The sequence below is a fragment of the Panulirus ornatus genome, chromosome 12 (assembly GCF_036320965.1).
Source record: "Panulirus ornatus isolate Po-2019 chromosome 12, ASM3632096v1, whole genome shotgun sequence".
In the NCBI taxonomy this organism is placed as follows: Eukaryota; Metazoa; Arthropoda; class Malacostraca; order Decapoda; family Palinuridae; genus Panulirus; species Panulirus ornatus.
The window spans coordinates 10,302,330-10,315,437 of record NC_092235.1 but is presented as its reverse complement, the minus strand read 5'-3'; the positions used below and the strand labels follow the sequence as shown (position 1 = coordinate 10,315,437).

Sequence of the window (13,108 nt, the reverse complement as noted above, 5' to 3'; positions counted from 1 at the left end):
CTCATTTTCAAACCTCTGTTTTCGACCATACACTTCTTCCAAGCACTTGAATTTTATTGTTTTTGCATGTACTACCATACATCTTCACTTAGCTTGCCCCATTTAATCATTCATTCATGTTTTTTTATGTGTGGGTGATTAATCTTTTTTTTATTACTTTTTGTTTTATAGCCAGGAGAGAGTTTTACACTTATGTTGCCCTGTATATTAGCCTTTTTCCATATTCCATGTTTTAACCTTGTGAATATTCACCCACACACACACACACACACACACACACACACACACACACACTCTTCATAGATAATTTGATAAGCACCCATTCAGTATCCCCAGAGGTGGGAATAAATGGCTGGATTAGCTGTGAGTTAGTGCCCTGTATAGGATATGAATCCAGATGTATTAGAATGGTGGTTTGCAATGCTAACTTCTGCAATGCAGTGGCTTGTGTGTGTTTGTGTGTGTGTGTGTGTTTAAGAGAGAACAAGTGAGTGATTGAGTGAAAGCATGAAACAGAAGCTGTGGTTTATGTATGTAAGCTCTTTAGTGAATGAGTAATTTGTGAACATATTCAGGTGTACATGTCATAATTTTACACCTTCATTCACAGATGAGGAAGCACAGACGGAAACAGCTGCTGAGAGCACCAATATCTTCAGTTTGGAAAAGTATACAAACTACAGTATTAGTGTTTTGGCCTATACAAGTGCTGGTGATGGTGTTCAATCAGCACCCATATTTTGCAGGACACTACAGGATGGTGAGTTATTGTTTGAAATATTGTTTTGTGTAATTAAGTAACTGACTTGGAGAAGCATAGTTGTGAAAGTAGGGACCCTATGAGTGTCTGAAAGAGCACCTGCTCATTGAGGGGGTTGAAACACAAATTGTACCCCAGAAAAAAGGGGCAACTATTTGAATATTTATTTCCATTGACCACCATGTAATGTATTAGATCAGTAGATGCTTATCCACGTGGTTGAACAACCATACAGTAATCTGCCCAGTTGTATGATGCCAAAACATGGAGGTTGTGTTGTAGAGCACAATTTGTCGCCATTCTTCATTCGTATACTGATTTTTGGCGGAAATCAGAAAATGGTTTTTTAAAAAGGAAAGAAAGCTAGAGGAAACGAAATGGAACTCTTGGAGCTCTTCTCTTAGTAAAGATATGATTTTTTTGTTCTTCAAAAACTTCATGTCTCATCCACAGACAGTCATATGAGCTTCCAAGAGCATACCCACATAAAAGTGGAGGAACTTCAGGAAAAACCTAAGAAACAAGAAGAGAAGTGAACCCTTACTGATGACTTGCCTGTCATTTCACACCATCCTTTTCTGAAAGTGGCATACCCAAGGCCAAACAAGGGAAGTGAATCAGACCCAGTTATATATAGTTGAATAAAGGTGCTCATCAAATGCCAAAGATCCCTCTCGGCAATCTCTTGCAAAAAGAGGTTCCCTCAAAAGGCTGTGAAAGGTGTAAAAATTCACAGGGAGATATCCTCCTGACAAAGGCCTAAAGGAGTTCAGATGATCAAATCAAAAGTTTATGGAATTTTCTGTGAGGTCAAGATATTCTTGAAAGTTTTGATTTGAAAGATAGGGTTGATACTTTGATTTTTTTTTTCAGAAATGCAATGAAAAATTTTCTTCTCAACTGTAACAGTCTTGTATACCAAGGGCTTTGGCTTTGGATTAACCTTTATCCAAGGGTAGACTTCCAGCTTAAGTAAATTCTGTTTATACATCACATGACTGTTACTAACATATCTTTCTGGTCTTGAAGGTATAAGAAAGAGCATCTTATAAGAAAAGTTTCTTTGCCAGTTTCCCTTAAGATTAATTTAAGTCCCAATGGGGCTGAAATGAAAAAGCTATATGTTTCTTGAGAAAACAGGATCTTAGTCAACTCCACGTGTGGCCAGCAAATGTTGTCGTGTATTATAGCCAAAAGCTCCTTAAAAGCAGGAGGATGGGCGCTCCCCGCGTGGCTCCTTCTTCTGTTTCCCCTTTTGGAGAGTTGAAATGCTGGGAGGGGAGGGTTTCTGGTCCCCTGTTCCCGTCCCCTTTGGTCGCCTTCTGCGGCTCGTGGGGGGTGCGTGGGAGGTGTTCTTTCTCCCCTGTCCCCAGGAATATTATCCCTGGGTATAGGGGAGAAGGAGTGCTTCCCATGTGTTCCCTGCGTGTCGTAGAATGCGACTAAAAGGGGAGGGAGCGGGGGGCTGGAAATCCTCCCCTCTCTTATTTTTTTTTTTTTTTTTAAATTTTCCAAAAGAAGGAACAGAGAAGGGGGCCAGGTGAGGATATTCCCTCAAAGGCCCAGTCCTCTGTTCTTAACGCTACCTCGCTAATGCGGGAAATGGCGAATAGTTTGAAAGAAAAAAAGAAACAATAATGGTTGGCATCATTCTTGCTATAAGGAAAACTGAATATACATATTCTTTAACTACATATTCTTCAAAATATTTCAGAATAACCCCCAAAATGCCACACCATCTGGTATTGTCTGAATGGATTCCAGAATTCAGAAGTGATGCTCGATCCTTCTTTGGTGATGATGATCTTTGATGATGATGACTCCCTAAGAGAGTCTAAAGGATTTCATGAAAGAACAGCACAATGGTATGTACCCTTTAACCCATGGGATGTTTTTATGCACTCTGGACCACTAAGAGTCACAAACATTAAAAAGTTGCCAGGTAGTCATGTCATGGACCTCAAAATAAAGTCAAACCATGGCACTAACCCCTACTCCACTGATTTGAAAATCAAAGAGTAGCAAAAATGTAAGAGCACAGAGATCCACCTGAGAATTTCCTTTTAATGATAGGATCCACTTAAAAGCAGTTCATCCCATTATCATCTCAGAAAACATAGGCCTAGACCTTGCTGTTTCATCTGACATTTCACCTGACCAAATGCTACATGGTCCAAACATGGAAAAAATTTTTGAGTAAACCAATGCTCAAAAGATTCTAACGTAAGAATAAGGTTGATCACCTCAAAGAGGAAGAAAATGACGCAAACCTTGTTTGGAACTGCTGCTCAGAGATGGTGGTGATGATATGATATCGAGATCTGATCCAGCAGGTAAAGGAGGAATGAGGAAACTATCACTCCTTTCCTGTTGAATTGACAACTATCCCGAGCCTTCATCCTCAGAAGAATTGTAGCCCCTTTAAATGTATGACACATCTCTCCAAACCATCAGCAGGTTCATATTGGCTCTCTGAACCCTGCTTGTCTGCAGATTTTCTTTGCTGAACCACCAGTGTAGGTTTTAGAAGAAACTTGCGGGAAACTCAGTACGTCTTTATTTACTAAAAGAGAACTTACTGGAGCTGGGTATCTGTACCCTTTACCCATTCCTGTAGGTTTGGGGGCAAAAACCTTAGCTCTGAATATTTCCTGTGATATTATAAATCTGCAAATACACCTGGAGAGTAGCTCATTGTTATTGTTATATGCATTTAAACAGTATACTTCAAACTTGGAGCAAAGGTTGTAAGTCTTCTTTATAACAGAGATTATTTTGATGTTATGGCTTTTCCTATATGGTGAGGATTTGTGTAGAGAAAGAGACTTTTCTTATTTTTGTGTTTTATACTAAGCAAATTTCATGAAATCTACCCTCCTCTTTACAGTACAGTAAAAGACAATGTTCAAGCATCATACCCACAGACTTTAGAGTTATCACTGACCAGAACACTTGGTGACCTCCTCAGACCATAGTGCTGGTATTCCAAAATTGGAATAACACAAAGGCTCTTGTGTGGTCACAAAAACCTAAGCTGTATTGAGGTTCCATGGAAAAGGAAATAGCCCCATGAAGTTTTGCAAAGGATCCCCATGGTGGGTAAACTCTCCCAAAAATGGTTTTCTAAGTACAATAACAGTATACTAGAAGAAGCAGATCAGTGGACTTTAGATTTGCTTTCATCTTACCTGCCAAAGACTGAGGATTACAAAAGAATTTTGTCTAATGATATTTTGCATAGTATTGTGACAGCAAGAAAAATCTGTGTAAAGAAGACGATCTAAGCCCCAGCATAGTACAACAGAGAATTTTTCTGTGAGGAATCCTAATTTGTACCTATTGCATCACAGGAGCTTTAATGTAGATGGGGGGGCCTACAACTCTGAGGCTATCTTTACAACCTCTGCTGAAGATACAGGGTTACGAGATAGTCATGACTTCTGCGAGATTTACTCATTCCATTGATGCACCCTTGTATTATGTGCATTAAGAGCAAATAAAGCTTTTTTAAAGTTCCCTGAAGGAGCTAGCCAACAGCTAATCATGACATCCTCTAGATGGACACCCACTGATTAGTTCCACTAATGTATTTTCACCACATTACCAGTAGTTGGGACTTGGGTCTCTCATCTTCGGGGGTCTCTCATCATCTCCCTTCTTGACAACACTGATTTGCATGAAGATCTTAAGTAGTTGTATACTGTACAGATACTGATCTTACCATTGTGCTTCTTAAGTTCAAGTTTCAGATTTATGATAACTCCTAGACTCCCTGTTGGGAGTTGCTGATATATTGTTAATCATGCCATTACTTATTTGATTGAAGTTCACTTCAGTAGATTCCATAAGGTTCTTCTCTGACCATTTGCAGATCTTTTCAAATTTGTTCACATTTTCTCTCATTAGCAAGGTAGAGCCAGAAACAGATGAAGAAATGGTACTTTCTTGCTCACACCTACTCTCTAGTTGTCATGAGTAATGCACTAAAACCAGAATCCCCATCCACAGCCAAGTCCCACAGATCTTTTTGCAGATTTCCCTGACCATTCCAAATGCCCTGGTTCAACCAGTTGACAGTGATGTACCATATCACTGCAGTTTGCTGTATCTTACACAAGCCTCACACCTTTTTGCATGTTCAGGCCCCAGTAACTCAAAGCATCTTTCACTCCATCACTCCTCTTCATCCTTTTTTTTTTCCTCATTACATCCATTTTTAATGAATCAGCGTTTTAGTCAGTCTCTCCTCACTCATCGTCTCCATGTATTGAAAACATTTCAGCACAATTGGCTCCTAATCAGTTAACCCTCTTCATGCAACATCAAACTCAGGCATTTGATTCCCAACACTTACACCCTCTTCCACACATTTGCATATAGGGCCACAACATGCATCCATGCATTAGTACTGCTGCATCATTAAACTTGTCTACCTTTGTCCTCATAGACAGTGACCTTCCTTTCATTATACTTCAAGATGCACCCTGGACTTTTGTCTCCTTACTCTTTCTATGGTTCTGTTAGCTTCCATCTGCTGAAAGGTCTACTCCCAGGGATCTGAAATGCCCTCCTTCCTCCAGGTTTACTCCACTGAAACACATTCAAGCATTCAGACTCATACTGAATTGTTTCTCTCATCCATGTTTAACTTTGTTACATTTTATTCATATCAAATCACCTTCCTCCTTTCACACACGCACACATACACACGCACACACCCAGACTCAGACACTATCTTCTACAGTTTCTTGCTTAAGTCTGCCACCAGAGCCTTGTCAACTGCAGACACTAACCTCCTCCTCTCCAGTCAGAAATAGTGTCTTGGCAATATGCGGACATTTTATTCTTAAGTCATTCCTTTTTTAGGCTGAATAAAATCTGTTCCAAAACTTATTTTTCTGTTGATAACTTAATCTTTTTCTGCAATCAGTTAATGGGTGAAGTGAATCTTTTTCTGCAATCAGTTAATGGGGTGAAGTGTGTAACAAGAAAAACTGTATTTAGTTATAGTAGGACTTGGTATGGTATATTGTGACAGACAACAAAATTCTTATCTGATTGAATATCTTGACCAACTTGATTTGAGGTTAGGTATATTTATTATACTTTGTTGCAGTCTCCCGTGTTAGCAAGGTAGTGCAAGGAAACAGACAAAAGAATGGCCCAACCCACCCACATACACATGTATATACATACATGTCCACACTCGCACATATACATACCTATACATCTCATAGTATACATATATATACACACACAGCCATATACAGATATACACATGTGCATAATTCATACTGTCTGCCCATATTCATTCCCTTTGCCACCCCACCACACATGAAATGACAACTTCACATGCCATGGCTCAGTCCATTGACAGCACATCGACCCTGGTATACCACACTGTTTGATTCACTCTATTCCTTGCACGCCATTCACCCTCCTGCATGTTCAGACCCTGATCACTCAGAACCTTTTTCAGTCCATCTTTCCACCTCCAATTTGGTCTCCCACTTCTCCTTGTTCTCTCCACCTCTGACATATATATCCTCTTTGTCAATCTTTCCTCACTCATTCTCCCCATGTGACCAAACCATTTCAAAACGCCCTCTTCTGCTCTCTCAACCACACTCTTTTTATTACCACACCTCTCTTACCCTTTCATTACTTACTCAATCAAACCAACTCACACCACATATTGTCCTCAAGCATCTCATTTCCAGCACATCCACCCTCCTCCGCACAACTCTATCTATAGCCCACGCCTCGCAACCATATAACATTGTTGGAACCACTATTCCTTCAAACATACCCATTTCTGCCTTTGAAGATAACGTTCTCGACTTCCATACATTTTTCAACGCTCTTAGAACTTTCGCCCCCTCCCCCACTCTATAATACACTTCCGCTTCCATGGTCCCATCCACTGCCAAATCCACTCCTAGATATCTAAAACACTTCACTTCCTCCAGTTTTTCTCCATTCAAACGTACCTCCCAATAGACTTGACCCTCAACCCTACCATACCTAATAACCTTGCTCTTATTAACATGTACTCTCAGCTTTCATCTTTCACACACCAAACTGCATACTTGCCCCTCTTTCCAAAACTATTGCATTCACCGCCCTAACAACCCCATCCATAAACAAATTAAACAACCATGGAGACATCACGCACCCTGTCGCAAACCAACATTTACTGAGAACCAGTCACTTTCCTCTCTTCCTACATATACACAAGCCTTACATCCTCGATAAAAGCTTTTCACTGCCTCTAACAACTTGCCACCCACACCATATATTCTTAATACCTTCCACAGAGCATCTCTACCAACTCTAATCATACACCTTCTCCAGATCCATAAATGCTACATACAAATCTATTTGCTTTTCTAAGTATTTCTCACATACATTCTTCAAAGCAAACACCTGATCCACACATCCTCTGCCTCTTCTGAAACCACACTGCTCTTACCCAATCTGATGATCTGTACATGCCTTCACCCTATTAATCAATACTCTCCCATATAATTTCCCAGGAATACTCAACAAACTTATACCTCTGTAAAATGAAGACTCACTTTTATCTCCTTTGCCTTTGTACAGTGGCTTTATGCAAGAATTCCGCCAATCGTCAGGCACCTCACCAAGAGTAATACATACATTAAATAACCTTACCAACCAGTCAACAATACAGTCACCCCCTTTTTTTTTAATAAATTCCACTGCAATACCATTCAAACCCACTGCCTTGCCAGCTTTCATCTTCTGCAAAGCTTTTAGTACCTCTTCTCTGTTTACCAAATCATTTTCCCTAACCCTCTCACTTTGCACACCACCTCGACCAAAACACCCTATATCTGCCACTCTGTCATCAAACACATTCAACAAACCTTCAAAATACTCACTCCATCTTCTCACATCACCACTTCTTATTATCACCTCCCCATTAGCCCCCTTCACTGATGTTCCCATTTGTTCCCTTGTCTTATGCACTTTATTTACCTCCTTCCCAAATATCTTTTTATTCTCCCTAAAATTTAATGATACTCTCTCACCCCAACTCTCATTTGCCCTCTTTTTCACCTCTTGCACCCTTCTCTTGACCTCCTGCCTCTTTCTTTTACACATCTCCCAGTCATTTGCATTATTTTCGCGCAAAAATCATCCAAATGCCTCTCTCTTCTTTTTCACTAATGATCTTACTTCTTCATCCCACCACTCACTACCCTTTCTAATCTGCCCACCTCCCACACTTCTCATGCCACAAGCATCTTTTGCGCAAGCCATCACTTCTTCCCTAAATACATCCCATTCCTCCCTCACTCCCCTTACATCCTTTGTTCTCACCTTTTTCCATTCTGCACTCAGTCTCTCCTGGTACTTCCTCACACAAGTCTCCTTCCCAAGCTCACTTACTCTCACCACTCTCTTAACCCCAACATTCTCTCTTCTTTTCTGATCACCTCTACAAATCTTCACCTTAGCCTCCACAAGATAATGATCAGACATCCCTCCAGTTGCACCTCTCAGCACATTAACATCCAAAACTCTCTCTTTCACGCGCCTATCAATTAACACCTAATCCAATAACGCTCTTTGACCATCTCTCCTACTGACATACGTATACTTATGTATATCTCCTGTTTTAAATCAGGTATGCCCAATCACCAGTCCTTTTTCAGCACATAAATCTACAAGATCTTCACCATTTCCATTTACAACACTGAACACCCCATGTACACAAATTATTCCCTCAACTGCCACATTACTCACCTTTGCATTCAAATCACCCATCACTATAACCCGGTCTCTTGCATCAAAACTACTAACACACTCACTCAGCTGCTCCCAAAACACTTACCTCTCATAATCTTTCTTCTCAAGCCCAGGTGCATATGCACCAGTAATCACCCATCTCTCTCCATTCACTTTCAGTTTTACCCATATCAATCTAGAGTTTACTTTCTAACACTCTATCACATACTCCCACCACTCCTGTTTCAGGAGTAGTGCTACTCCTTCACTTGCTCTCATCCTCTCTAACCCGACTTTACTCCCAAGACATTCCCAAACCACTCTTCCCCTTTACCCTTGAGCTTTGTTTCACTCAGAGCCAAAACATCCAGGCTCCTCTCCTCAAACATACTACCTATCTCTCCTTTTTTCTCATCTTGGTTACATCAACACACATTTAGACACCCCAATCTGAGCCTTCGAGGAGGATGAGCACTCCCTGTGTGACTCCTTCTTCTGTTTCCCCATTTAGAAAGTTAAGATACAAGGAGGGGAGGGTTACTAGCACCCCGCTCGCGTCCCCTTTAGTCGCCTTCTACGACACATGGGGAATGTGAGGATGTATTCTTTCTCCCCTATCCCCGGGATATATATATATAAAGGCTGAGGGTATGATAGAAGGATTGAGTGAGGAAGTTCACACAGGAGAGGTTTATTACAGCGTGGGAAGTTGAAGGAAAAATCCAGTAATTTTGGAGTGATGATAGTTGAATAACACAGCTGTAAAGTGGAAAAAGGCAGACACAATATAGATGAATAATTACAAGAATGAAAATGTAGGTTTAGGTCATTTTCAGGAAACTTTCCTTTTTCTTTCAAGCCAATTCATCATTTCCTGCTTCAGTGAGGTAGCCTCAGGAGCTGATAGCTAGCCTGGTAGGATAATCCTTGCTTGGCTACTTTTGTTACTTCTTTTGAAAGCAACAGTGCAGTAGGGAAGGCTATACACCCCCTCCCACACATGTCCCTCTTAGTAGCCTTCTGTGACATGCAGGACATATGTGGATAATATTCTTTTTCCTCAGTCCCTGTGGGTATTTTTAAGAGGTAACTGATCTAATAAAAAGTGTATCCTTCTGATTTCTTATATATAGTGATTGAAGGTAAATGCAAGTATAAGTAAAGTAATGGTGTTTGAAAGGAAACACAGTGAAAGTATATATTTTAAAAGAACCCTCTATAGTGAGAGAAGAAAGTGGCCTAAACTGTGTTACAGATATAGGGAGAGAAAGACTAGAAGAGTTGACAGATTTAGATATGTAGGAGCTATCTTAGTTAAGTTTGGTGATATGGAAGGAGGGATAAGGGAGAGAGCAGTATAGGGTATGAGAATCATTGGGTCCCTTGATAGAATTGTGAAGGGTTGAGGTGTAGGTATGAAAGTGAAGATAAGATTATGGGACTGCATAGTCCTCCCAACACTGATTTATGCCACTGAAGCATGAAATGAGTTATAGAGGTCAAGAATCCAGGCAGTAGAAATGAGCTGTTTGAGAGGAGCATGTGGTATGTAAAAGTATGATTAGAGAGGTTGATGTGAGAGGAAGACCACCTGTGGCACAGAAAAATAGAGTGGAAAAGTACTGGATTGAGAGAAATGGTGGAAGAATGCATTGATTGGTATATGCGAGGGAGGCATTTAAGGACAGGGATAAGTGGAGACTCTTTTGCTTTGGCCACCCCTTGATTGGAATTCATATAGGGAACAGGCATCTGGGATATAGATACACAGATGGATGAAGGAAAAAGACGAAAGAAATGGCCCAACCCACCCCCATACACATGAATTGAAAGTTTTATGTCTCAGTCAGTCCACATGCAATATGTCATATTCTGAGAATGAATTTTTTTTGCATATACTATATATTTTAGGTGAGATAAAGCATGTTCATGTGACCAGAAATCATTCTGAAGCACTGCAAAATTCTCAGAGCTGGCTGCTATCGTTCAGAGGCCTTGCATTGTTGGTCCCTTCATACCAAAGGGAATATTACCGTAATGGAAGGCTTAATGAGATATTAGTACTGTGGGTTAGTGTAGCATCCTAATTGGTAAAGAGCCTTTAAACCAGTGTTTTGATTTAACAATGAAATTGCTCCTCTTATGCTTCTCAGATGATTGGTTGTCTTCTTAATATATGACCCAGAACTAAGGTTTTCCCACTCTCACATTGGTTTGATGTAAATCTACTTAGTATTATTTTGGTTTAGTGTACAGGATAGAGATAAATGTTCTGTACATGCATTAAATGCCTTTTAACTTGACTTTTAGTGTTAAAGTTTGCATAGATAGTATGAGAATGGAGCATAGAAATCAATTTAATCACCAGTACATGTAGAATATGTGAATATAAGTTCTTTATTTAACATTTCAGTGCCAGATGCTCCGGCAGGGATCAAAGCTGTTGTGAGCTCTGCTTCAACGATACTTGTGACCTGGCTTGCCCCTGTAAAGGTCAATGGTGTACTCACTAAGTACACTCTCTATATGGCCATCACCAGCGAGCAGAGCAGGGTCAGTTAACAATAATATTTTAAGACCATCAAGAATATCTTACTCTGGTTGTGAGTAAAGTATGGATCAGTCAGAGCACTTTGTCAAAATTTTTCAAATTTTCATCGTGCCTTTTTGATCAGTCAGAGGACATCTTTTGATATTTACTTCAAATTTTATTGGTTCATTTTGGTCACTTCAGCTTTTATACCATGAATGGATGAATAAAAGTTATGAACAAAGTTAATTAGACAACTTTTATGGTATGAAGGTCTTGTGTACTTATCAGCTTAAGTATCTATATGAAATACAGTTAACTCTCTGCTTATGTCCATTGATATTCATGAGTTTTCTAAATCTTAGCTTTAATTGTCAATTGCGAGTGAAGTTGTAGGCTGAATGAAGATCAGATTATTTTTTTTTTTATTATACTTTGTCGCTGTCTCCCGCGTTTGCAAGGTAGCGCAAGGAAACAGACGAAAGAAATGGCCCAACCCCCCCCATACACATGTATATACATACGTCCACACACGCAAATATACATACCTACACAGCTTTCCATGGTTTACCCCAGACGCTTCACATGCCTTGATTCAATCCACTGACAGCACGTCAACCCCAGTATACCACATCGCTCCAATTCACTCTATTCCTTGCCCTCCTTTCACCCTCCTGCATGTTCAGGCCCCGATCACACAAAATCTTTTTCACTCCATCTTTCCACCTCCAATTTGGTCTTCCTCTTCTCCTCGTTCCCTCCACCTCCGACACATATATCCTCTTGGTCAATCTTTCCTCACTCATTCTCTCCATGTGCCCAAACCACTTCAAAACACCCTCTTCTGCTCTCTCAACCACGCTCTTTTTATTTCCACACATCTCTCTTACCCTTACGTTACTCACTCGATCAAACCACCTCACACCACACATTGTCCTCAAACATCTCATTTCCAGCACATCCATCCTCCTGCGCACAACTCTATCCATAGCCCACGCCTCGCAACCATACAACATTGTTGGAACCACTATTCCTTCAAACATACCCATTTTTGCTTTCCGAGATAATGTTCTCGACTTCCACACATTCTTCAAGGCCCCCAGAATTTTCGCCCCCTCCCCCACCCTATGATCCACTTCCGCTTCCATGTTTCCATCCGCTGCCAGATCCACTCCCAGATATCTAAAACACTTCACTTCCTCCAGTTTTTCTCCATTCAAACTCACCTCCCAATTGACTTGACCCTCAACCCTACTGTACCTAATAACCTTGCTCTTATTCACATTTACTCTTAACTTTCTTCTTCCACACACTTTACCAAACTCAGTCACCAGCTTCTGCAGTTTCTCACATGAATCAGCCACCAGCGCTAAATCATCAGCGAACAACAACTGACTCACTTCCCAAGCTCTCTCATCCCCAACAGACTTCATACTTGCCCCTCTTTCCAAAACTCTTGCATTTACCTCCCTAACAACCCCATCCATAAACAAATTAAACAACCATGGAGACATCACACACCCCTGCCGCAAACCTACATTCACTGAGAACCAATCACTTTCCTCTCTTCCTACACGTACACATGCCTTACATCCTCGATAAAAACTTTACACTGCTTCTAACAACTTTCCTCCCACACCATATATTCTTAATACCTTCCACAGAGCATCTCTATCAACTCTATCATATGCCTTCTCCAGATCCATAAATGCTACATACAAATCCATTTGCTTTTCTAAGTATTTCTCACATACATTCTTCAAAGCAAACACCTGATCCACACATCCTCTACCACTTCTGAAACCACACTGCTCTTCCCCAATCTGATGCTCTGTACATGCCTTCACCCTCTCAATCAATACCCTCCCATATAATTTACCAGGAATACTCAACAAACTTATACCTCTGTAATTTGAGCACTCACTCTTATCCCCTTTGCCTTTGTACAATGGCACTATGCACTCATTCTGCCAATCCTCAGGCACCTCACCATGAGTCATACATACATTAAATAACCTTACCAACCAGTCAACAATACAGTCACCCCCTTTTTTAATAAATTC

At 40.5% G+C, this 13,108-nt stretch overlaps 1 protein-coding gene across 1 annotated transcript in view; it reads left to right on the top strand.

Annotated features, from left to right (window-relative positions):
* Dscam4 (Down syndrome cell adhesion molecule 4) overlaps positions 1–11,995 on the top strand; it is a 415,036-nt gene extending 403,041 nt beyond the window's left edge. The window contains exons 20-21 of the mRNA XM_071667322.1: positions 611–760; positions 10,929–11,995. Of these exons, the coding sequence (XP_071523423.1) occupies positions 611–760; positions 10,929–11,077 (299 nt within the window). The 3' untranslated portion in view covers positions 11,078–11,995. The remainder of the gene's footprint in view (positions 1–610; positions 761–10,928) is intronic.
* Positions 11,996–13,108: the final 1,113 nt, after the last annotated feature.